At 46.7% G+C, this 26,337-nt stretch overlaps 1 protein-coding gene across 1 annotated transcript in view; it reads left to right on the top strand.

The window, feature by feature from the left end:
* TNNT1 (troponin T1, slow skeletal type) overlaps positions 1–26,337 on the top strand; it is a 137,771-nt gene that overhangs the window by 30,049 nt on the left and 81,385 nt on the right. Inside the window, exons 6-9 of the mRNA XM_069642597.1 lie at positions 175–196; positions 349–409; positions 3,011–3,127; positions 25,382–25,459. Of these exons, the coding sequence (XP_069498698.1) occupies positions 175–196; positions 349–409; positions 3,011–3,127; positions 25,382–25,459 (278 nt within the window). The remainder of the gene's footprint in view (positions 1–174; positions 197–348; positions 410–3,010; positions 3,128–25,381; positions 25,460–26,337) is intronic.

Below are 26,337 nucleotides of genomic sequence, written 5' to 3'. Positions count from 1 at the left end.
AGGCATAAGGTTACCGCCGGCCCGCTTGCACATTCTGTCTTTGGGTTTGTAAGCTTAGGTGTCAGTAAACAGTTCTACCAATTGACTACAGGGATCATGGGGGTATGCAAGGGTCTGCATCCCTTTTTAACTCACTGTCCTCTCCTTCTCTCTGTCTCTCTCATCCACTTGCAGAGGAGGAACGCCCCAGACCAAAGTAAGTGCAAGTCCTGGCGTGCTCCCCTTTCTTGGCTGGTTGGATGGTCCCACGCATCACATGGCATGATGGATCCCCAGTGTGTGGTTGCTGTGGAATCTCTTGAATCCCTGATCTATGTTGACCTCCAATCTTTTCTGTGCATTTTTCAGGCCTGTACTTGCACAACTGGCTCCTCCGAAGATCCCCGAGGGGGAAAGGGTGGACTTTGATGTGAGTACCGTGCAGATGGCAAGTGTCACTCACCTGGACTGACATACATGTGGGATGTAAGGATCATCGTGGCTGGCTGGGGTCCCACAAAAATGTGTCATGCTACAGAAGGGCCATGCCAAATGCCTCTCGACTGGCAGATCGGCATGCCACAAATGCGGAGCAATGGTAACCCTACTTGCTCTCCCTGGATCCGCCATGAGTGGTCATGAGCAAGAGTAGGACCTCTTCCCAGGCTCCTAAAGCCAAGATGATATCTGGGGGCATGTCTGACTGGCATCATCTGGTGCCTACTGGTGACGCATGGGCCTTTGCAGAGATATGTGTGGCCCAAGTTGAAACAATTGTTTGCATTCATGTAAACCTTGTGCATAGCACTGCTATTGGGGGGTTAGGGGAGATGTCTGTAGCATTTGTAAACACATAGGGTGGGGAGGCCTTTTATGCCTGAGGTGTGTGCCTGGTACACACCTACATATTTGTTGGGCACGAGCCTTCAGCCTCTATGAATACCAAGGACTGATGTATTCAGAAACAGAAATGAGGATGATGTACACAGTCAGGGTGGTTTTATAAGAAGTATACATTGCATGCAGGTGATGGCCAACAGTAGCACGTATGTGCTGTTCGGCCGCCGACTTGGAGTTTAAAAGCGTACAGTAGAAACAGGCGACATTTTATGGTCTGTTTTGTAAAAAAAAATGTAAATTTTGTCTGCAAGTTATGCTTTGCTGGCGGCATTCGCAATGGATTCCCATGGAATCCGCCAGCTTTTGGCAAATGCTAAATGGCGGCAGATTGCATAGGAATCCGTTCTTCCTGCACCCGCTTGAAAATCTCATGCCGGCGTAAATCCAAGTGGACTTTCAAGATGGAGGCGGGAAGCATGGCAGAAACATTGATTTCTCTTTGGGACGTTCTCTGCCTTCAAAAATGCATGAAAATTACCCAGTGTGGTAAACCAAGGCGTAAACGCATTCTTCCTCGCTTTTACGCTTTGGTTTACCGCTCCACCCAATGTAAAATGACCCCCAATAACGAGAGACAACAAGTACATTATAATAAGACTATCATGGCCATTTTACAAGGGGGGGGGTGAACCCAGGTGTAAAAGCAGGGAATCAAGCATGTATGCCACGCTTGAGCCCTGTGGGCATCTGCTTTCCCTCTGAAGGTGTGGAGTAGGGGCCCAAAGCGGGAATAACTTCTCTGCCTTTCCTCCTCCGGCCCCATCTTTAAAATACACTTGTCTCACTATGGAATCCGCCTCCATTTAGCATCTGCTAAAGCAGGCGCATTCCGTAGGAATCCATTCTAAATGCCACCTTCAAAGCCCAATCTACAGGCAGCATTTACATCTTTTAAAAAAGACAGTAAAGGGAACGTGTAAAGGCGTTTTTTCGCCCGTTTTCATTAGTTACCTTTGCGTTGCATTTTTTTGTATATCTTGAAAATTGCACGGAGGTGAGACAACAGCACGTAAGGGCTAACGTTGCCAGTTCCCAGCAGGCAATTACCACCTTTAATAAAAAAAGAACACCTGTAGCTAGATAGGTATGACAAGTTTACTCGATTTGTTTTATATATATATATAGTTTTTAATAATGTTAAATGATGTCTTGAATCCCATTTTGATATAATTCTGCATCATTAGCTGCTAATCACCAGAGACAGAAGACTGGGGTTTCTCAATCACTGGAAATACGCCTGAAGATTGGGTTTATAATGGGACCCTATAAGAGTCTCAGATGTGTAAAATGGCCAATCAGAACCTCTCATTGGATGATCCATAACCCCCAGAGGTTGTCTGACTGATGTTCTTTTAGCAGGGGGTTGTGTTGCCTTGTAGCCGCTTCCACGAGGTATGAGTAGGGTCTACACTGAGGTAGATGAGAAGATCAGGGAATTGTGTAGCGGCTTCTAGGTGCTCACCTATGGTGCCCACACTGTTCAGTCATTCAAGTAGTCCTCAGAGTCTCTTGAGAGAGGTTGTGGGAGAAGCCCACTGGTTGCAGAAGACTAGGGTGCTAACAGCGCTAACCCCCGGATGCAGCAGCAGGCACTGCAAGTAGGAAACCTTGTCGAGGACCCCGCTTCATTCAAGGCTGCAAAGGCTCAGGCTGGCAGAGCATTATCATCCATAGCCACTCCCAAAACTAGGGTTAACGCTATATTCCGTGCATATATATAATTTTTCATCCATACAAATACAATTTTCCTTGGGGCAAAGCTTTTGTCACTTTGCACGCAAGATATGATTTCTCACATGCATGTATTTTCGGGCGGCCAGATTTCCTCGATGAATGAGGTTTTTACCACATTCAAGGGTTCAAGAAGCATACATCTGGCACATGACCCTATTCCAACCTAACATTTCTAGAAGTATTTGCCTGCCCGAAATATCCTCACTGCCCTACAGCCTAATCTACTGCTATCTAGCATTATGCCATATACCACTTCCAGGAAACGCTGCAGGGTTGGGGTTGGGGGTGGGGTTGGGAGACTGCGGGGGGACAGCAGATGGCACTGATTACATTTGAGATGGGGCAGGTTTTCTGGCCCATTGATGACCTTTACCCCCTCTCTCCCCGCCCCCCGCAGGATATCCACAGAAAGCGCATGGAGAAGGACCTGCTGGAGCTGCAGACCCTGATAGATGTCCACTTTGAACAGCGCAAGAAGGAGGAAGAGGAGCTGATAGGACTAATGGAAAGGATTGTAAGTATGGAGAGGATGGAGGTGGACTGCGTCCAGCCACACCAAAGTCCTTGTGAAACCATAGATGTTGCCCCAACAACAAAGGCGTCCTTTAGAATTTTGGATTCAAGTACTTTACTTCTCCAGCCCTTTGCGTAGGAGCGGTGTCATGTATTAACATTGATTCTGTTAAAAAATATCTCCTAAAGTATGTAACTCTTTTCCTCCCCTTTTGCTATCTCACTATGGTCTAGAGGTCCATTTATGCTGAAAGAAGTGTTCTCCTCCATTGTTCGTGGCTCTTGTGAAATTGAATTAACCCACCATATCCCCCACAGATTAGTGCAATAGTATCTCCTTTGCAGTTCTTTATATTAGCAGAGATTATCATTTAATGCTTCAATAAGTCATATAAAATCACAGGTAAGTGTAAGTATTAAAAATATAGTGAATGCTTCAAAAATACAAGCCCCCTCCTCCCCTCTTCATCCCCCACAAAGGAGAACAAAGGAACCTGGGCAGTATACAAGCAAAAGTCAATGGTACTTTTAGGGATATTTAGGAGTTCAGAAAATTGTGTCCATTGGATCTACCGAGTCAAAAACAATTGGTCCTTTATTAATTTGTACGCTTACATTTTGCTGCTTGTTTTGCCTTGAAGTATGCTCCAGGTTGGGAAACTACATGTCCCATGAGCCCTCGCTAAATATTAGTAGACCAGCGCGCCAGCGCACCAGGGCTGTTACTTTTCTCCTCAGGGCCTCTAAAGAGGTTACCAGTATTCAAGGTAGAGTTAAACCATCAAGAGTATTAAAGTGACACATACAGCAATCAGCCAGTAAATAATAGAAAATGCAGTCCACTGACCTGTTCTTCGGTTTATATAGAAGAATAGAGTAGTTCACCTGATGCTCTCTCAGCACGCCTGCATAAACTGGCATAGAGAGAAAGCGCCAGGGAAACCCTCCTGGGGGAAAAAACCCTGCGGCGCTGAAACGCGAAAGCTGAGACGTAGAGTTGGCTTCACTGGTTTGAGAGCGTTGACCGGAAGGAGAGGGAACACTTTCCGTACAACGGGTAGACTTCCGACAACCACTGCAGAATGGGAAATAACAGGATTAATGAAAGCACTGGGTGTAGGTTGTGGACTGTTTAAAGGTAACGATGTACCTGTCATGGAATTTGAGGCTGTTCAATAATGAGATGGGGCTTCCGTGATAAGAACGGGAATGCAACCTTGGGGAGAAACACCAGTTTAGAGAATAGTTTAGCAGGAATAAAGTGGAGTGTGTCTAGAGTGGAGGCAAAACCTACCAGCACTTGTATACAGTCTTGTGGTTTCGTACGAAAGAAGTTCCTCAGGAAAGTTGAAGTGCATGCTGGTCGGGGAAGTCCGAAAGGGTGTTCGAGTGCCCGGAAATTGGATACAGCGTCTCTGAGGTGTTTCGTTCGGAAGTGTATGGACATGTGAAAAGCGGGTTAGCTTATGTCAGAGAGAAAGTAAGCGTAGCCTCTGATAGCAGTAGCAACGCAACGTAGCTCTGGATTCATGTTCTAAAATACACAGTCCAGTGAAAGGGGCGGAGTCACATCCTTCAATTCCGTCTGCAGCACTAGACTGTTGACTAGCACTTTAGTCGCCATCTTGTTAGAAGGGAAAGTCGTATTGGAAATGTTTCGCCAACGGCGCCATAATGACCATGTCCGCAATCCGCCCATGACAGTATGCCCCCTCCGAAAGGAAGCAAAACCGGGTTTACCCGGATGATGACGGTGGAACAAACGGAGCAAACGAGGGGCATGTATGGCTGAAGCAGGTTCCCAGGACCGTTCTGCCACAGAGTAACCCTTCCAATCCACCAAGTATTGAAGGACACCTCTCATATACCTGGAATCACAAATACCAGAAACTTCATATTCCGGTCCCGTATCAGTCATGACCGGAGGGGCTATCCCTGTAGGGGACCGATGAAAGCGGTTTTGAATGTCTGGTTTTAATTGAGAAATGTGAAAGGTAGGGTGGATACGTCTCCAGGAATAAGGAAGTTGTAGTCTGAATGCTGCGGCTCCATGCCAAGCTAGGACAAGAAATGGGCCAAAATATTTTGGAGATAGTTTAGAAGGGACGAGTCGCTGAGGGAGAAACTTGCTTGCCAACCATACCATATCTCCGACCCGGATCGGTGGGGCAGGGGTTCGATGTTTGTCTGCCTGGATCTTACTTCGAGACTGGGCTTCTTGCAACGCCCCAATGGCACGTTGCTGACCTTGTTGAATGACGTCCACCAAGTGGTCGAAACCAGGAAATGGAGATGATTGAGGCAATTGAGTAGGAAAGATTGAGGGGTGAAACCCATAAGTACAGTCAAAAGGACTGGCATGAATCGTAGATTGAGCTGCATTATTGTATGCAAATTCTGCTAATGGTAGATGGCTTTTCCAATTATCTTGAGTGGCTGAGATATAACACCGCAAATAGCCTTCTAAAGTTTGATTAAGACGCTCTGTCTGTCCATTAGTTTGTGGATGATATCCAGAACTCAACGCACGTGATATGCCTAAAGAGGTACACAGCTGTTTCCAATATCTAGAAGTATACTATGGACCCCGGTCTGATATGATGGTTTCTGGCAATCCGTGTAGAGAAAATATTCGGTCCAGGAATATACATGCCATGTGTGCCGCCGATGGGCCTGCCGGTAGAGGAATAAAATGTGCCATTTTAGTCAACGAATCTATCGTTACCATTATGGCGGTACAACCTTCAGATTTTGGGAGATCAACAATAAAATCCGTGGATATTATTTGCCATGGTCTTGTTGGAATTGGCATCCTTACCATTTCACCCAATGGGCGGTTTCTGGCCGTCTTATTTTGACTACAAGTGGGACAGGAAATAATGTATTCCCGGACATCTTGTGGAAGTGTAGGCCACCAAAAATGTCTTTGAATAAGTTCTAATGTGTTGGTGACTCCCCGATGGCCTGCTGCTCGTGAATCATGGCATAATTCCAGGACCTCCTTTTGTAGATATCCTTCTGGAACGAATATTCTTTCTTCTTTAAATAGAAGACCTTTGCTCTTGATAAGGCTATGTTTTAGAATTAACTCCGGTTGTAAAAATTCCACTCCCTTGATAGCAGCCTCAACTTTCTGAAGAAAGTTATGAATTACCGGTACCATGATTGCAGAAGGAAACACAGGTTCTTTCTGAAAGGAGGTTCTTAACACCGGATCCCTCTGGGATAGGGCATCAGCCTTCTGATTAGTCTTGCCCGGGATAAGGGAAAACAGAATACAGAATGGAGAAAAGAAATGTGCCCAGCGGGCTTGTCGACTGTTGACAGTCTGAGCATATTGAAGAGTACGAAGATTATGCTGATCAGTTCTAACTTCAATCGGATGAGCAGGCCCTAGTAGGAGGTGACGCCATTCTTCAAAGGCTCTTTTAATGGGTAACAGTTCTTTCTCTAATACTGTATAGTTGATCTCTGCAGGAGATAGTCTTAGATAAATACGCAATGGGCCTTTCGATGTTTCGTCCATCGGTTGAATTAGAACTGCTCCCAAGGCGTGTTGTGATGCATCCGTCTCCAGAATAAATCTTTGCCGTTGGTCGGGCATGGCAAGAATCAGAGCTTTAATAAAAAGAGCTTTTAATTCCTCAAAAGCATTTTGTGTTTCCGTAGACCAGCAAAAAGGAATTCCCTTCTTCAAGAGATGAGTTAAAGGTAGAGTGAGGGTAGAAAAGTGTGGTATAAACCGCCTATAGAAGTTGGCGAAGCCCAAAACCCTCTGGATGTCTTTGGCAGATTTTAAGGGAGGCCACTGCGTAATAGCCGAAACCTTAGTTGGATCCATAGAAATGCCCTGCTTAGAGAGGATGTACCCCAAATAGATTACTTCACTTTTGTGGAACTCACATTTTTGGATTTTGCAAAAAAGATGGTTTTGTTGGAGATGACGTAATACTTCTTTGACATGGCCCACATGTTCTGATAAGGTGGGAGAGAATACCAGGACGTCGTCTAGATACACCACTACGTAATGTAAGGCTATGTCGGCGAATAGATGGTGCGTAAACCTTTGGAAGACTGCGGGTGCATTTGCCAACCCAAATGGCATTACTCTGTATTGAAAATGCCCAAAAGGTGTCCTAAATGCAGTCTTCCATTCGTCTCCTGCTTTGATTCGTATCAAATGGTATGAGCCTCTTAAATCAAGTTTGGTGAGAACTTGGGCGCCCCGAACAGCCTCAAGAATATCAGGTATGAGAGGCATGGGGTACTTATCGGGAATCGTGATCTTATTTAATCCTCTGAAATCGATACATGGGCGGAGTTCTGAAGTGTTCTTTTTCGGAATAAAGAACAAGGAGGCCGCCGCCGGAGAAGTGGATTCCATAATGAGACCATTTTTTAGATTAGCGTGCAGGTATTCCTTCAAGACTTCCTTCTCTTTGGCAGAAAGAATGTACATTCTACCGAAAGGAAGAGGACTGTCGGGGACTAGGTCAATGGCACAGTCGTCTCTGCGGTGAGGTGGTAGTCCAGAATATTCGGAATGCGAAAAGACCGAATGAAAATGTTGATACTCTGTGGGCAAGGAGGTGATCTCATTCACTTGGGTTGTAGAGTTTGAGCTGATGTTTGGAGAGGAACTCAGACTTGACGGTGGAGAATATGGTTTACAGCACTGGCGTACACAGTGTTCTGATCCCAAGAATACTGTATACTGAAGAAGAATACTGTCCAGTTGTCAGAAAACGCTCCAGGTCTTGTATCACCCCTGCGGTTCACGTGTCTCATCCTCACCAAAAGCTTCTGTCCCGTTATACCACCATACAGAAGGCGGGCTTGCGGTATCCACGCTCTACGCACTGAACACATTTGCGTCGGGAACGCAGTTCCCGACGCCTCACGTGGAAGTTGCCATGGAGACTACGTCAGTGGACGCAGCATCTTCCACGTGATAGAAAACGTGTTGGGTCACGTGACCATCTTGGTGCCGGTACTTCAAGTACTTAATGATCTGGCGCCCACTTCTCGCTGCTTCTGATCCGATAGTGACAGTGGTTTTTTCTTGCTCGGATTTTGTGGTTTTGTTTGATCTCGGATTACGTTTACTGGATTGCTCTTGGATTATCCTTACCTGTTCTTGTATCTTGACCTCGGATTGTTTATGGATTATTCTTGCCTAGTGATTTGGTTTTGTCGAAATCGGACCTCGAAGCTTGGGAGACCTCTTACCTTCTTTCTTTCCTTCCTTCCTTTTCCCCCTCCAATCCCTTCCCTGTCCTTCCCCAGGGTGCTGTAGGCGTCCTCGTGCCGGCGGGTATAGGCTTGGTGCTGGACTAGAGACTTCCTGAGCACCTTTTAGGCGTCCTCGTGCCGGCGGGAATAGGTGTTTGCTGGACTAGTGACTTCTTACACCTTGGATTGTTTGGTCCACCGAACAGAGGGCAGATACCATCACACTGTTCCTACAGGAAAGAAGAAGGACTTTGCCAGGGACGTTCACTTCCAGGGAAACCAGGGTAAGAAACCTACCTTTCCTTACCATTTTTTCTTTCACTCATTCTCTGGTACTGATTGTCTTTTCTCTTCTTCTGGTCTCCAGAGTACCCCAGTATAGAGGACATTCTTGCATGAAACACTTCTGGTTAAACCGTTTTCTGCAGGTTAGTCTGTTGAGATTTTGTTACGTGTTCTCTTGAAAGGGGTGTATTTGATTGTAATCAGTATAATATTCTGCAGTCGTTGGCTGGAACCTGGAACCATCATCTACCGGGAAGTTGCGGGCCGCTCAGCTCTACGATCCCAACGACTCTACACCATCTTCCGATCAATTGGATTCTTAGACTGTCCTTTCGTACTCCTGAGAATCACATTGGTAGGAAGAAATATATTCTTCACGACGGGTCAACGCGGAACCAGGCTCCCGGATTTCTGACAGAATCAGAAGCCTTATTATGGATGCCGCGAATGACCCGTTGGCCGTTTTGGTCCAGTTAGTCGCCGACCTACGTGCCGATATGACGGCCACCCAGGCTGACACCCACCGGCGCATTGATGAAATGCAAGCTGGTATCAGGGAAGTGGTTACAGGAATACCATCTTTGGCCTCCGCTTCCGCTTCAGGTCAGGCAGGGCCTTCGGTCAGACCTGATTCTACGCATGTGTACATGGCCGCTCAGTTCCCGCTTGCTCCCCCAGAAAGGTTTACTGGGGATCCAAAATCCTTTCGGACATTCATTAACCAATGCAGACTGCATTTCTTGTGTCGGCCTACCTCGTTTCCTGATGCGACCACAAAAGCAGCCTTTGTCTTATCTAACCTTGGAGGTATGGCCGCGGTTTGGGCGAATCCTTTGTTGGAACAAGGCAGTCCGCTGTTGTTCGACTGCGATGCATTGATCAGTGCTATGACGAGGGTGTTTGATACTCGCTACAAGACTCAAGCCACGGATCTGGAATTGCTGAATCTCCGTCAGGGGGACACTCCTTTATTATCGTATTTGGCTAAGTTCAATCAGTTGGTGGCTGAAACCGGTTGGCCGGAAGATAAGAAAGCCGCTCTGTTCTATAAAGGACTGTCGGATACGTTAAAGGATACCATAGCTACGGTTCCGGTGGTTCCTACGTCCTTTTCTGATTTCTTGGATCTAGTACTCCAGATTGATGCCCGACGTACCGAAAGAAAGGGGGAGAAGAGAATGATTACGGTCAATACCACTATATCCCCAATCCCTGTTTCTGGCGGTGACGAGCCTATGCAAATTGGGGCAGTTAGGGGCCCGTTAACGACAGAAGAACGAGAACATCGTAGACGGAACAATCTGTGCTTTTATTGTGGTTCCTCTACTCATCTGCTTAGTGCATGTCCAAAGAGACCCCGCAAGTCGGGAAACGCCAAGGCCCGGTCGTAGAAGGAACCCCTACGCCGAGCTCTTCCCTGCAGGGTTCCTCGTTGTCCACGCCTTTTTATATTGACGTCATGTTGAGTTACGATCAGGTCGCTCCTTGGAGTTCTGCAGCTGTTCTTGACTCAGGGGCAACCGGTAACTACATTGATGCCCAATACGTTCGGAAATGGGGTATTCCCTTGTTGTCAAAGAGTGTTCCGGAGGTAGTCAATGCGGTTGACGGTTCAACCCTACTTTCGGGGCTTGTTACTGAACATACCATTCCGTTGTTGTTAACTATTGGCGCCGAGCATTCGGAAATCATCACATTTGACGTCATTATGGCACCGCAATACAAACTCATCCTGGGTTTACCGTGGCTCAAGCTTCATAACCCGGTCGTTAACTGGGAGACCGGGGTTATCGCTTTCAGTGCTCAGCAACGCCCTCGATCCTGCAGTTCCCTAGAGTCCATGTATGAAGTACCTGAAGCTCCTAGTCGGGCGTTGTTGAACTCTGTGGTTACAATCGGAGCTGTTGTTAACACCGTATTACCTGTCGAATACACAAGTTATAAGGACGTCTTTGACAAGGGGAAAGCAGAGATCCTGCCGCCTCATCGGCCCTATGATTGCCCCATTGTTCTCAAACCGGATGCCAAGACACCTTCGGGACGTATCTATTCCCTTACACAAAAGGAAGAAGTCGTCCTTAAAGAATATTTGGATAAAGCCCTCGAGTTAGGTTTCATTCGGCCTTCTCACTCTCCATTTGCTTCACCGCTATTTTTTGTACCCAAGAAGGAGGGGGACTTAAGACCTTGTATTGATTATCGGGAACTTAATGCAGGTACTATCCGTAATCAATACCCGATCCCGTTGATTTCTGTCTTGCTGGATCAGTTAGGGTCTTCAGAATTCTTCACCAAATTAGATCTAAGGGGTGCGTACAATTTGGTCCGGATACGTCGAGGGGATGAGTGGAAAACAGCCTTTAAGACACGATATGGCCTATTCGAGTATTTGGTGATGCCATTCGGGCTTTGCAATGCCCCGGCCACATTCCAGAATTTCATCAACGACGTTCTACGCGACATGATCGACAGATTCGTTATTGTCTATTTAGATGATATACTCATCTATTCTCCATCCATGGAAGATCATGTACGTCATGTTTCACAAGTCTTACAACGCTTGCGGGAGCATCATCTTTTTGTCAAGCTGGAAAAATGTGTATTCCATGCGAGTGAGGTCGAGTTCCTTGGATATGACATCACCAATAAAGGAGTGCAGATGAGTAGCAATAAGGTGAAAGCTGTCTTAAACTGGCCTGTACCAACTTCAAGGAAAGAGTTACAATCATTTCTGGGGTTTTCGAACTTTTACAGGCGGTTCATTAGACAATTCTCTTCGATTGCTGCACCCCTCACCGAATTGACCAGTAACAAGAAACCTTATTTATGGAACGATAACGCCCAAATAGCGTTTGAGTCTTTAAAAGCCGCGTTCACTACAGCCCCAGTGTTGCTACACCCAAATGTCAAACGACCTTTCGTTGTCGAAGCTGATGCTTCGGATGTTGCGGTAGGGGCTGTCTTGTCCCAAACCTGCGCTGATACCAAGGAGTTGCATCCAGTCGCCTACCATTCGCGCAAATTAACGCCCTATGAGCGTAACTACACCGTTACTGAACGGGAATTGTTGGCCGTAAGAGACGCATTTATGATCTGGCGTCATCATCTCCTTGGGACGGAATTACCGGTCCAGGTTTTTACTGACCACAGAAACCTGTTGGCGTTGCAGTCCCTGACGTGCACCACTGCGAGACATGCCCGTTGGCATGAATTCTTTTCCATGTACAACTTTAGTTTGACTTACCGCCCAGGTGTCTTGAATTCCAAGGCGGACGCGCTATCCAGAAGCCTGGGTAATGATGGTTCACGTCCACAGGATGGGTCTTTGTTATTACCTACACAAGTGGTCTGTAGTTGTGTTCTACAACCCACTTTGAAGTCAACGCTCCAGAACTGGGTTGATAAAGAGCCCACAGAACTGGCAGACTATAACATGGATATTCTGCATGGTCTTCCTTATGTCCAGGGTCGAGTTTATATGCCTGATCAGGATACCCGGTGTACAGCTATTTCTTTGTGTCATGACGCTGCTATCGCAGCGCATCCTGGTTCCCAGAAAACTCTTGAACTCCTCAAACGCTGGTGTTGGTGGCCTTCCATGCGAAGAGACGTCTCGCAATATATCTTGACCTGCGCCATCTGTGCCCAGTGTAAGTCCCATTCAGCGAAACCTATGGGGTTATTACAACCATTACCAGTGCCAGCCAGACCTTGGGCGATGATTACCATGGACTTTGTGGTGGAGTTGCCTTTGATTGATGGGTTTGATACCATATGGGTGGTGGTTGACAGCTTTTCTAAAATGTCTCTCTTTGTGCCTTGCCAAGGTCTGCCATCAGCTGCTAAGCTGGCAGAGTTGTTCTTGCGACATGTTTTCAGGTTTTTTGGGTTGCCTGAGATTGTGGTTTCTGATAGGGGGTCCCAGTTCACGTCGCGTTTTTGGAGGCATCTAATGTTCTCTTTGGGGGTAGATGAACGGTGTTCCACAGCGTTCCATCCCCAGACGGATGGTCAAACAGAGCGGGTTAACGCTACCATGGAGCAGTACCTCAGGTGTCTCATCCTTCAACATCAAGAATCCTGGCTAGCAGTTCTTCCTTTGGCGGAATTCGCGTATAATAATTCCAGCCATTCATCAACGGGAACATCGCCATTCTATGCCTTGTATGGGCAACACCCACGCACCCTTCCTCTTGATTGGAAGCTACCTGAGGATTGTCCGGCAGTTCAATCTTGTATCAAAGATTTGTCTCTGGTCCGGGATAGGGTGCTGGAACATCTGAATCAAGCACAAGAACAGGCGAAGAAGTACGCGGATCGGAACCGCCGTCCTGCACCCGTCTACATTCCAGGTACACGGGTATGGTTGTCCACTAAGAACCTACGCATTCCAGGTCGACGATGCTTGTTGCCACGTTTTGTAGGTCCTTATGTTATAAAGGACGTCTTGAGTCCATTGGTGGTCAAATTAGAACTTCCGCACTCTTGGAAGATACATCCGGTTTTCCATGTGTCCATGGTTAAGCCTTGTGTAGACAGCACCAGGATACCGGCTTCTCCGTCTCCGATATTGGTTCAAGGGGTGGAGGAGTATGAGGTCAATTCCATTCTTGATACCAGGGTTTCTCGTGGTACCAGGTATTTCTTAGTGGACTGGAAGGGTTACGGTCCGGAAGATCGGACATGGGAACCGGAGCAGAATGTGCATGCCCCGTTGTTGGTTTCCCAATTTTTGGCCTCTCGGGGGCATGGGGGTCCTTTGGGGGAGGATACTGTCAGAAAACGCTCCAGGTCTTGTATCACCCCTGCGGTTCACGTGTCTCATCCTCACCAAAAGCTTCTGTCCCGTTATACCACCATACAGAAGGCGGGCTTGCGGTATCCACGCTCTACGCACGGAACACATTTGCGTCGGGAACGCAGTTCCCGACGCCTCACGTGGAAGTTGCCATGGAGACTACGTCAGTGGACGCAGCATCTTCCACGTGATAGAAAACGTGTTGGGTCACGTGACCATCTTGGTGCCGGTACTTCAAGTACTTAATGATCTGGCGCCCACTTCTCGCTGCTTCTGATCCGATAGTGACAGTGGTTTTTTCTTGCTCGGATTTTGTGGTTTTGTTTGATCTCGGATTACGTTTACTGGATTGCTCTTGGATTATCCTTACCTGTTCTTGTATCTTGACCTCGGATTGTTTATGGATTATTCTTGCCTAGTGATTTGGTTTTGTCGAAATCGGACCTCGAAGCTTGGGAGACCTCTTACCTTCTTTCTTTCCTTCCTTCCTTTTCCCCCTCCAATCCCTTCCCTGTCCTTCCCCAGGGTGCTGTAGGCGTCCTCGTGCCGGCGGGTATAGGCTTGGTGCTGGACTAGAGACTTCCTGAGCACCTTTTAGGCGTCCTCGTGCCGGCGGGAATAGGTGTTTGCTGGACTAGTGACTTCTTACACCTTGGATTGTTTGGTCCACCGAACAGAGGGCAGATACCATCACACTGTTCCTACAGGAAAGAAGAAGGACTTTGCCAGGGACGTTCACTTCCAGGGAAACCAGGGTAAGAAACCTACCTTTCCTTACCATTTTTTCTTTCACTCATTCTCTGGTACTGATTGTCTTTTCTCTTCTTCTGGTCTCCAGAGTACCCCAGTATAGAGGACATTCTTGCATGAAACACTTCTGGTTAAACCGTTTTCTGCAGGTTAGTCTGTTGAGATTTTGTTACGTGTTCTCTTGAAAGGGGTGTATTTGATTGTAATCAGTATAATATTCTGCAGTCGTTGGCTGGAACCTGGAACCATCATCTACCGGGAAGTTGCGGGCCGCTCAGCTCTACGATCCCAACGACTCTACACCATCTTCCGATCAATTGGATTCTTAGACTGTCCTTTCGTACTCCTGAGAATCACATTGGTAGGAAGAAATATATTCTTCACGACGGGTCAACGCGGAACCAGGCTCCCGGATTTCTGACACCAGTTGATATATGGATTATGGTTCCTTAACCAAAGGAGACCAAGAATTACCGGGTAATGTTCTTATGATAGCTAACTGGAGGGATTCTTGGTGTGTAGCTATGGTTATAACCTGGGAATTGGTGTGATCCTTAATGGGGCCCGATGTCAGGGGACTCCCATCAACACTTTCCACGGGGATGGCCAGGGTTTTGGCGGATAGTGGGATTCCGTGGCTTTCTGCCCAGTGGTCGTCGATAAAGTTACCAGCTGCCCCACTGTCTATTAAAGCTGGGACGTTTTCTAATCGAATGTTTTCCCAGGCAAGAGTAATCCCCAGAATGTTCATAGACGGTTCTGCAAGAGGGACCTGAGAGGTTGAGAAGGCGTTATGTAGGGAACTGGAAGTTCTGGAATAACCCTGCACCGTCGTTCCCTTTACGGTCAGGCACTGGCATTTCCCGTCTTCCGGGGAGGTATAATCGGACATTCTTTAATAGTATGAGTGTTTGCCCCACAGTACATACATAATCCCAGAGTCTTCTGCCTACTGCGTTCCTCAGCTGACAGAGGACCACGGGTAGTTCCCAATTGTATAGGGTCGTCAGAAGACACGGACTTGGAGGGGGTAAAGAAGCCCTCATAACTGGGTTTACTAGTCCTAGTCTTCTTTCTCTCTCTATGACGTTCTTGGAGCCTGTAATCTAGCTGCATCACTAAGGCAATATATTCCGTCAAATTATGAGGGCAAGGAACTCTGGACACTTCGTCCTTCAATTCCTTTGAAAGACCTCTTCTGAAAATGGTCATCAGAGCGTCATCGGCCCAGGCCGTGTCGGCTGCCATCTGCTTAAATTTAGTGAAGTACGAAAGGATGTCTTGACTACCTTGTTTTATGTCCAATAGGTGTTCCGTGAGGCTATCGTAGCTTCTTGTCTACTAAACATGCTCTTCACGCTATTACAAAATGCAGGGTAAGAGTCAAGGATGGGGTTATTACTCGTGACAAGAGGAGTCGCCCAAGCAGGAGCCGCTCCTGTCATATGGGCTATCATATGCCCAACTTTGTCATGGTCAGTGGGAAAGAACGCTGCTTTGAAAGCAAATTGTACAGTACAAGACTCCAGGAACTCTTTTACCCGATGAAGATCGCCGTCGAAACGACCTGAGGGGAGAGGGCCTGGGGTACTTCTGAACTCTGAGCAGATCAGCTAGCTTGATGTCTTAATGCTACATTTTCTTGTTTTAGCTGCTGTACCTCCGCGGATAGTGCCTGTACAGCCGCCATTAGCTGTTGAACCTGTTGCTCCATTAGTCCTTCTCTTCTATTCCGAACCGACGATGACTGTCTGGTCACCTACTCTTGATTACATTTTTATGGGCGTTGCTATCTGTTACTTTTCTCCTCAGGGCCTCTAAAGAGGTTAACAGTATTCAAGGTAGAGTTAAACCATCAAGAATATTAAAGTGACGCATACAGCAATCAGCCAGTAAATAATAGAAAATGCAGTCCACTGACCTGTTCTTCGGTTTGTATAGAAGAATAGAGTAGTTCACCTGATGCTCTTTCAACACGCCTGCATAAACTGGCATAGAGAGAAAGCGCCAGGGAAACCCTCCTGGGGGAAAAAACCCTGTGGCGCTGAAACGCAAAAGCTAAGACATAGGGCTGGCTTCACTGGTTTGAGAGCGTTGACCGGAAGGAGAGGGAGCACTTTCCGTACAACGGGTAGACTTCCGACAACCACTGCAGAATGGGAAGTAACAGGATTAATGAAAGCACTGGGTGTAGGTTGTGGACTGTTCAAAGGTAACGATGTACCTGTCGCGGAATTCGAGGCTGTTCAATAATGAGATGGGGCTTCCGTGATAAGAACGGGAATGCAACCTTGGGGAGAAACACCAGTTTAGAGAATAGTTTAGCAGGAATAAAGTGGAGTGTGTCTAGAGTGGAGGCGAAACCTACCAGCACTTGTATACAGTCTTGTGGTTTCGTACGTAAGAAGTTCCTCAGGAAAGTTGGAGTGTATGCTGGTTGGGGAAGTCCGAACGGGTGTTCGAGTGCCCAGAAATTGGATACAGCGTCTCTGAGGAGTTTCGTTCGGAAGTGTATGGACTATGTGAAAAGCGGGTTTGCTTATGTCAGAGAGAAAGTGAGCATAGCCTCTGATAGCAGTAGCAATGCAACGTAGCTCCGGATTCATGTTCTGAAATACACACGGCCAGTGAAAGAGGCAGAGTCACATCCTTCGATTCCGTCTGCAGCACTAGACTGTTGACTAGCACTTTAGTCGCCATCTTGTTAGAAGGGAAAGTCGTATTGGAAATGTGTCGCCAACGGCGCCATAATGACCATGTCTGCAATCCGCCCATGACAAGGGCAAAGCCGGTCTCTTCGGTCCTCGCCGCAACTCAGTGCACAAGTGCCTGGGCTAGTGATTATGGGAACAAGTAAGTTGGTGCTTACCTTGCTCCCGTGGCCACTACTCTCTTCATGTACCTCTTTATCTCACTCACAAGGAATCCCATCACAATGAGCTACATCACAGATTGGAATCTTTTATTAGCCAGCCAGAAAGCCAACTGTATGGCCAGAGTAGCCTGGTAATTAGAGGCAAAATTAGATGCCCATGTAGACCCTCCTTCACCACGGGCGAGTCCCTTAGCTTCTCCCATAGCCAACACACTAGCGGAACATGTCCTGGCCATTTTCAACAAGGAAGTTACTCTGAATTTACAGACTGTAACCACTGACACCGGAAATTCTTCTCAAGCAAACAATTTCCCAATTTCTTGTGTGAGTGCATAGAATATCCCCTTTATTGCGGAACACCCGACACTTTCGCTTGTGACCTTATGAAACCCAATGGTGATGATGTCATTAATCAGTGTATCCTGTGACCATCAAGCCCCGATTTCTGTAAAACAACTAACAAGGGCATTATACTTAACCACTTGATAGAGAGAGAGAAAATACTTAAATAAACCTTATTAAAACGTATGTCCCTTAACAGGTATGCCCCTGATATTCAGGACTACTAAATCGTTGATAATGACCAAGATTTTAAATTTCTACACGAAACATGGATTAATGAGGCTAGTGGACCAATGATAGCACTGGCTGTCCCAGAAGGTGGAGTGTCAATTATAGCCAAAAACCACATGCAACTCCATAAATCTCCCAGCCACTGTAATGGCTGTGAGATTTTGCACCTGAAATGAACTCCCCACCCATCTCAGCTGTGTCAACCTCATTCTGATCTACCGGCCCCCGGTGGATATGGACACCTTTAACAAAGAAATCACACAGACTTTAGCCGAACTCAAAGGGACCAACTATGCCACATTATTTCTGGGTGACTTAAACCATTGGCGAGGGGACACAATGGATAAAGAAGCCATTGTGCTCAAATCAGCCCTTAACGACATTGATCATCATGTTGTACACTCTGATCCCACAAATGCTAAGGGCAATGTCCTTGACTGGATGGTAACAAGGAATCTTAAGGTTCAGATTAATAATACTACTCCTTGTATTTGGACTGACCATTTCATGATTAACTTTTCCCTATACCTCCAGCTTCCCCCCAACTAAGTAATACGCCTAAGTTAGTTACCAACCGAAATCTTTTTTTAAAGTATTTGCATCTGATCTTTCAGATTGCATTACAAAAATCATGTCTGCTTCCTCTGCGCTAGACCCCCCTGAATTGCTTGTTGAGGTCTTTAACACTTACTTCAGCTTCTTCTTAGACAAACTTGCCAATCTCACAACCAAGTCTGTCCGTAACAACCCAGGCCACCAAAAATGGTTCTCACAAGAGCTTAGAACCTTGAAATCCGAGAAAAGGAAAGCAGAAAGAAGTTGCCTAAAATGCCCCTCCACCGATAAAAAAAAGCACATGGAAACTACTCGAGAGAACGTACAAAAATGTGATTACTGAATCCAAGAAAAACTTTTTCAATAAACAAATTGTGAAAGCTGACAATTAACCCAAGAAACTGTTCGAAATCCTAAAACTCCTAGAGAAACCCAAAGCTCAATGTACTACATTAGCACCTACAAACTCAGACTGTTCCAAAATTCCGCATGCCTTTGAGGCAAAATTATATGAGGCAAGGGACAAAATAAAAGATCGGATTGCAAGTAAAACAAGCATACAAAGCCTTCTATCTCATAACCCAAGTCTCTCCCCTCTTCCAGCCATCCCTCCAGATGCAGAACGTACTGTTCTTGATTTCGCTCCAGTGGCTAGCCTGGAGCTACTTACCACTTTATAGCACTATGCATCCATCTGCTGGTCCACATAACATTCTTCCAACTAATAAGATTCTCGATAATGAGTACATTTTTCCCCCTTTTCTGGCAAGATTCGTCAATGCCTCCTTTCACACCTGCTCAGTTCCGGGTAATATCAAAAATATTACAGTAACACCCCTACTAAAAAAAGCTGGGGCAGATCCCAACGATGCGACCAATTTAAGGCCCATCACAAACTGCAAAGTCTTGCTGAAGGTCCTGGATAAGGAGGCTACGGGTCAAATACAGACCTTTATAGAATCTATAGGTGCATTACATCCCAGACAGTCGGCTTTCGACCAGCTTACAGTACTGAGGCGGCCCTTATCGATTTGCAGTCCCACATGGTGGGGATTGCAAGACAAAGGTAGGTGTCAGGTTGGACCTCCTCCTCCCCTGACTCCTCCTCACCTGTCTCTTCTGGAATCTCCTCCACGGTGACTGTACTCTTCTTCTTCGTCTTAATCCTTGCCTCTTTAACAGGCTTCTTCTCTTTTTTTTTGTCGTAGGTAGGATCGCGCTCCCTCGGTAGCCTCCGTGGTCTGGATATGTTACAGATCCGGAGGTGACCCGAGGAGCACGCCCTAAAACGGGGAAAAAGCCAATTGGCAGAAAAAACCCCGGTCAGAATCCGGTCTGTATTCAAAGAGATGGCAGTAACTAACAAGAAGTCTTGCTGCTTGTAGAGGATCTGGTCAGCCAACCTTCGGATACAGAACTCCGATGATTTAGGAGGAACCAAGTAACTGAATACACTCGTTCAGATTAGGTAAACCAGTGGGTAGTGAGACCGTTGAGTAAGTGCGGTCACACAGTCTTCCGGGAAGAAATCCTGACAGACGGAACGTAGAAGAGGCGTTCCGCACAGGATACGAAGTTGCACAGAAAAGAAAACGGAGCTGACAGAACTAGACAGGTTAATAGATAAAGAGAGATAAACAACCCACGAAAGCGGAAACTTATTGCAGAGGCTAAGAGAAGTCGCCGAAAGAGACACACACACGGAATACGCGTAGTGATTGGAAGTACGCGTCGTGACTGCAAGCACAGTTAGATAGAACCCGGTCACCTTATCTGAAAGTTTAGAGACACCGCGAGTGGCAGTAAAATGAAGGTCAGGCAAGGCTTGAACAAAAGGGAAAAAACGGGAAAGAGGAGTTAGGCTAGTCGCTATAAGTGACTGGCAGCGCACGTAACAAGGAATGATACAACGCACAGTGCGCTGGTCTGATTTGCCAGTTATAGGTTCCGTCGGCCATCTTGAAATAAACTAGACTGTTAAATTGGGAAACTGGAAGCCATGTTAGTAGTACTTCCAACGGTGAACCAATCTCCAGGGCTGGTGCATGACAGTAGGACTGGCCTCCTATTACTATTGGATCTGTTGGCTGCTTTCGATCTCCTGGACGACAAGCGCCTTTTGCACACACTGAAAGATACGGGACACTGCTCCGAAAAGACATGTATGTGGGTAGACTCTTTTCTGACCGGGCGATTATCCAGAGTCTGTTGGGAGGAAGCATCACCAGCCCCCCTTCTCTCCACCTGCAGGGTACCACGGGGGCGTGATGGTCTCCTGTACTCTTTAATCTTTAAGCCAGGCCCCTCTGCAGCCTCTTGGAAGAAGGAGGAGTGTTCTTTATCAACTACACAGATGACACACAGCCGGTTCTGGAGATTTTTGGGAACCATGCTGCCGACACTACAAACCTCCAAAACATCTACAACCCAGTAGACTCGTGCATGACAGACAACTGGAAATGCCTCAATGGAGGAAAAACAAAGCTATTCATCTTTGGTTCTTCCCAGGCAAGAGCAACATTAGATCTTGATTACCAGGCTTTCTCCATCCAGGAATGTGTCATCATAGTGCGGGACAAAATAAAAATACTTGGCATACATCTTGACTGTTCCCTGAGCGCAGAGTCACATGCAGCCCAGGTGGCTGAAAACTGTTCCTGCTACCTAGGATCCTTAGGAACATTCGCCCCTACCTCACTGAAGTTAACTGCACTGCAATAGCTTGGGCAGTCATCTTGTCTAGAATAGGCTATTGCAGTGCCATGCTGATAGGCACTGATAAGAGAAGCTTGCAGAGGCTTCAGATTGTTCACAATGATGCCGTTCACATCCTAAAAAAGATCTTGGGAAATTGACATATCTCAACCTATGGGCAAGGCACACACTGACTCCATGTAAGGGCCATCAGAAAAAATGGGATTAAGACCCTCTTTTTTGTACATGGGGAGCTTGTTCCATGAGGGACAATAACGTTTATCAAAAAAGGGGTTTGATCCCAGGCTACCCTGCACCGCCACACCACACCAGGACAGGTGAAAACTACAGTACAGTTGTGTGATTCAGACACAACATATGGTCAAGAAATCTGTGTAGTAATAACATAGCCTTTACTCATATTTCAAAACAGAAAACATATTTAAAAATTCATACACATATGGGAATTATGTCCAAAACGCAATGACATTTATTGTAATGGACATGGTACCACAGGAGCCAATATGGGATTGTAGTCCAACAAGGGTGCAGATTCCTAACGTGACTTTGGGGTTAGTATCAGTGTCAACACAATCACACCTGATCCAGATGGATGTCAAATCATTTCACTAGGAGTTCTCAATACGGGTAAATATTGAATCACTTCCCTAAACAGGTCGACACAATGGTGTTTCCAGCTCAAAAGGCGTGCTGTGTCTTGTATCAGTTTCCACTTAAAATGTTCCTTCTGAGCTTTCTTCAGGACCATCGCCACAACACAGTGTGTAACAATCAGGTACCCCTATTTGGGGGCGCCGATGTTGAAAATCACTGCAAACAAAACACAGAGAAAACTGTTTTAAAACTTCACCAAAGGATATTTGAACTCTGTGCACTAATATAGTATTTCACCCACCTTTCATTTCTTTTAGATGTGTCGGGCCGCTTGCTTATCACACCTGGCTATTCGGTGTGTCTTGGAGTTACCAATAACTAAAGAGAAGAATAGGGGGGAACTCCCATTATTTGTAGTCTCCTAGATGTGCTCGTTTCTAAACTTTACACTACCAATTTCCATTGATGGCAACGAACACTGCCAGGTACCTGTATCAATATGATTCCAGAGCCAGCATGTCGTTATTCTGTGCTGGGCCTGAGGCAGTTGCCTTCTACAGCAAGAAGATGCCGGATGTACGTTCCAGGTTTTCTGACAATCAGTGATCCTCAATCTATAGGAAAACAGCAGAAGAGTCTGACTCACACAACTGTACTGTAGTTTTCACCTGTCCTGGTGTGGTGTGGACGGGCGGGGTAGCCTGCGCTCAAACCCCTTTTTTGATAAACGTCCCTTTAAGGGCAAGCCATCAATTCAAAGTAGCTACTTTAGTACATAAATGTCTTTATGGAAAGAACCCTGAGCTACTGGAAATCACTAGTGACCTTATATGAGCCCTCACGGATGCTTCGATCGACTAACTTAATACAGGTCAATTGTCCATTGTTCAACCAGACTAAAGGCCTGAGCAGGTCCTTTGCCGTTTGCTCAGCTAAAACTTGGAATTCGCTCGCCTAACCCCTGCGGCAGGACACCAACATCAGAACCTTTAGGAAAGCACTGAAGACTTTCCTCTTTGAGTAAACCCTTGTGTCACCATTGTAATTTTGTCCTTGTCCCGTAATTCTGGAGTCCTGTGTGTATATGTGTGCCCCGATGCCTCTAGGTTTTAGCGCATTATAAATCAATAAAAAAAATAAAACTTACAGTGAAAAGGTAAGCAGTTTTTACTTACAGGTCCCAGGAGTGAAAGAGATGGCAACCACTCTGCTGGGGAGCCTCCGGCACCACACCAGAAGAGATCCAGACCAGAAATGAATTGCTGGAATCAGATGGCAGCAGAGTGGCCCACCAACCCAATGAATGATTCAATTGTGCTCGGAAGGGCCTTGATACCCACTAGAAGTCTAGAGTCGAGATTGCGTTGAGAAGACCCACGGAAGACTTGGATTTGGCTAGTTATCCGTTCAGGACTTTGGTTTAGATTTGCAGGCTCCCGGTACCTTCCAAGGCCTGAACCACAGTTCCCATGATGAAGGAGCAACACTTCCAGGTGATCCCAAGCAAGGAGGGCACAGCAGCATAAGCGGGGATAACAAGGGTGACCTTAAACAGCAGGTCAATGTCAGCTCAGGTGAAGAGCTAAGGGCTGCAGGAGCAGTCACTCTTCACAGAACAGCTGCAGGGTTGCTAGACTCCTGCATGCTTCCTACAACGGAGCAGAGATGAGGCGGAGCAGCAGCAGGGCAGTCAGCATCCAGCCAGGCAGCTGTAGACTTCCATTTTAGGTCCAGTGGATGCCACTGTGACCCAAAGGCTGGAGCGAAGTACCAAACACTGCAGCCAAGGACCTTCCAGCAGAAAAGTCTGGAGGAAGCAGAAGAAGAGCTTGACCAAGGATGCAGCAGGAGGAGGACAGAGTTCAGCCAGTATAGCCGCACCAGGCTTCTCAGGGGCCACCTATGTCTCTGGAAGTCTGGCAGGTAGGATTTCAGCAAACACATTTCTCAAGTGGCCCGGGTTCGCCCTAGATACACACCTACACAGGGGCAGCGGTAACCCTGCCTATCAATTCCCAACCATGCATCTTTCAAAGTCTGGTGACCATCCAATCAGGAATGATTGGCTTAACTTTACACACTCTGCAAAATCCACACAGGTGTGGATTGTGGTATCATCCAGTTGAAAACAGAATCCATTAAAACCAATGAGCCTTCGTTGATTCTGTAGAGGCTATGTAGTCCGAGTGGCCATTTTGGCAATTTTTCAAGGCGTAAACAAATAAAGCGAAGGCCACAAGCAAACGTGCTGAGGTGTAGGCTTAATGTCCACCTTATAGGCATTTGGCTACAAATGCAGTCAAATGGCTATAAAGGGTGTATTGGTTATATGTGATATTACCGCATTTTAATTTTAAAGACCAAATACAAAAAAGACTGATTGTTTTTGGCCGTTTTTGTGTCGGCTTTAAAATGCGGCAATATGACATGATCCCCCCCCCCCAACTCCCCAAGGTGATCTCTTTCCCACACCCTCCCTCTCCTGCCAGTTGATATGTATAATGGGGGGGGTTCATACCCCCGCATCGCCCTTTCCCCACCCACCACCAACGTCCCAGCACAACACACAACAAGTCCACACACATACGTACACGAACACAGACACTCACGTGACACGCCCACAATGACTCCTCTGTGTCTTGCCATGCCTGTCAGCCCATGCACGCACTTGTGTGCGCTGCAGGGGCTGACTGCTCGATTTAGAAAGACTGCTCTGTGCGGTCACAGAGCGGGTTTTCTAAATCCATCGTTTTTGTTTTCGCTCTAGTAAAAATTACATTTTCCCTTATTAGTACCCTTACAACTCTAACACGTACGTTCCACCAATCTAGTCTCTGACACATGTTATAAAGTCACCCAGGGACAAAATGGGGTCCTCAAAGAGCGCTTCTACCCTGGTACTCTTTGGACTACTAAGTACAGCACACCAAATGTCGTCTCCAGAACGGTGCAGACTGCACAAGTTGAATGCAATCCCTATAAGTTGGGCCTCTCTTCGTTTCCTACCTCCTTTGTTTACTTATTTTACATAAACAGGGGCTGACGCAGCCCATAAGCAATGAAAAAACACTGACGACAAAACAGAGATGACGTATTCATATCCCGGCACCATGATGCCGCTGAGACGTCACCATAGCAGCACAACATTCCCTTTGTGCTACCAAGACCCTCAAGGGCAGCCTTTCCCGCTCTCCGTTTGGCCCTGTCGCATTCTGCAGCTACTTTATTGCCCTTCAAAATGATAACCCCAAGGTTGCCTTTCTGTTGCAGCCCACATATAGGGCCTGATTCATGGAACATTTTCCTATGGGACTACGCCGTTACAAAACACTTCCGTGAATCATCTCCACCCGGTATTTTATGTTCGCAAATCTGTAGAGCGCAACTTACACCAGAAAGTCATCATGGCGCTAGAGAAACTGAGACCAAGAAGAAAAAAAAAGCAGAGACAAAATTTAAAAAGATGGGTTTGCAAAGAACGTCGGAACTAGTGTAATTGTTTATTTATAATGTACTTAATACCCAGCGACCCAGGGAGCGAACCTGTGTTGCACGTGTCATCTTGTTTCCCAGGTGAGCACGTTGCCCCTGGCCCTGAGCTATCCTCCCGAGACCATAGCACCAGCCACAGAGATGCCTTTTCCACTCCATTGGATGCCGATGCTCTAGGATCATGATCCTGCACTTGATAGCTTTGAATCTAAGGAACCTCGTTGACACCTTATCTTCAAAGCGCTAAACATCAGGGACTGGAGAAGCAATTCCTGTTGCCTGGCATTTGTACTTTCCCTTTAAACATGAAAAGAGCCCAAGGCGCACCCCCCGTTTGGCATCGGGATCATGCCTGAAGTTGATGTATTGTCCCTTTTCTTTGGCAGGAGCATCGCCGGGCTGAAAGGGCCGAGCAGCAGCGCTTTCGAACCGAGAAGGAACGGGAGAGACAGACACGACTCGCAGTAAGTACTGGATGACAAGGGTGTTCTCTTCTCGCAATAAGAAAGGTTCATGTGTCCCCCTTTCCTGCGGACTGAAGTAGTAACTACCATTGTGGGAGACATTGGGCGAATTTATGGCAGGTTAATGTCTCATCAAGTCACTTACATTGGGCCTCAGTACGAGTTTGGAGGTAGCCAGGCCCTTGCTAAGGGCATGGCTACCCCAAAACCCGGGTCCGGATTCCCTGAATTAGGAAATACCGGGCCATTCCGACCTTGGAGGGCCCGGTATTTCCCCATTCAGGGAACCGAACACGGTCCATCCCCAATGGGAATGGGGAGCATGCCAACAACGGGCCCGTTGTTAGCATGCTGGGCAGCACGCGGGACCCGCTCAGGAAGTCTGGTAAAACCAGGCGTCCTGTGCGGGTCCCGCGCGCGGACCTAGTAGTGGGGCGGTAAGGGATTAACGCCTCTGACACCTTTACCGGCGCCGTTAACCCCTTACCGCCCGCCTCGTAATGAAGCCCATAGTCATGGAAAACTGAGAGGGTGCAACCCTCTCTATGCATTCTGCAGTCTTTTAGAGAAAATTCATCTGTTACACACCATGTAAAATAATTATTTATTTTTTAAATGTTGTGATATTTACTTACAAAATGTGCTCCATGTAGATTTGTTTATTTCCAAATAATGTTAATGCTTAATTTTATCCATAAACTCATTTTGTAACCAATGTTATTTTATGTTATGTTATTGGGCATTTTTATAGCGCTTTTTGCCACTAGTATGATTCCAAAACGCTGTGTGCTGAACGCCCTTGGGGTCCGCAGTCCAGATCAGTGGAGATGGTAGTGTAGTGAATTGTGCTCGGGTGCACACGGTATGTGTGCAGCCAG

The sequence above is a fragment of the Ambystoma mexicanum genome, chromosome 1q (genome assembly GCF_040938575.1).
Source record: "Ambystoma mexicanum isolate Mex_15411 chromosome 1q, UKY_AmexF1_1, whole genome shotgun sequence".
NCBI classification, from domain to species: domain Eukaryota; kingdom Metazoa; phylum Chordata; class Amphibia; order Caudata; family Ambystomatidae; genus Ambystoma; species Ambystoma mexicanum.
The sequence above is the reverse complement of the archived record's forward strand: the minus strand, read 5'-3'. Positions and strand labels throughout refer to the sequence as shown.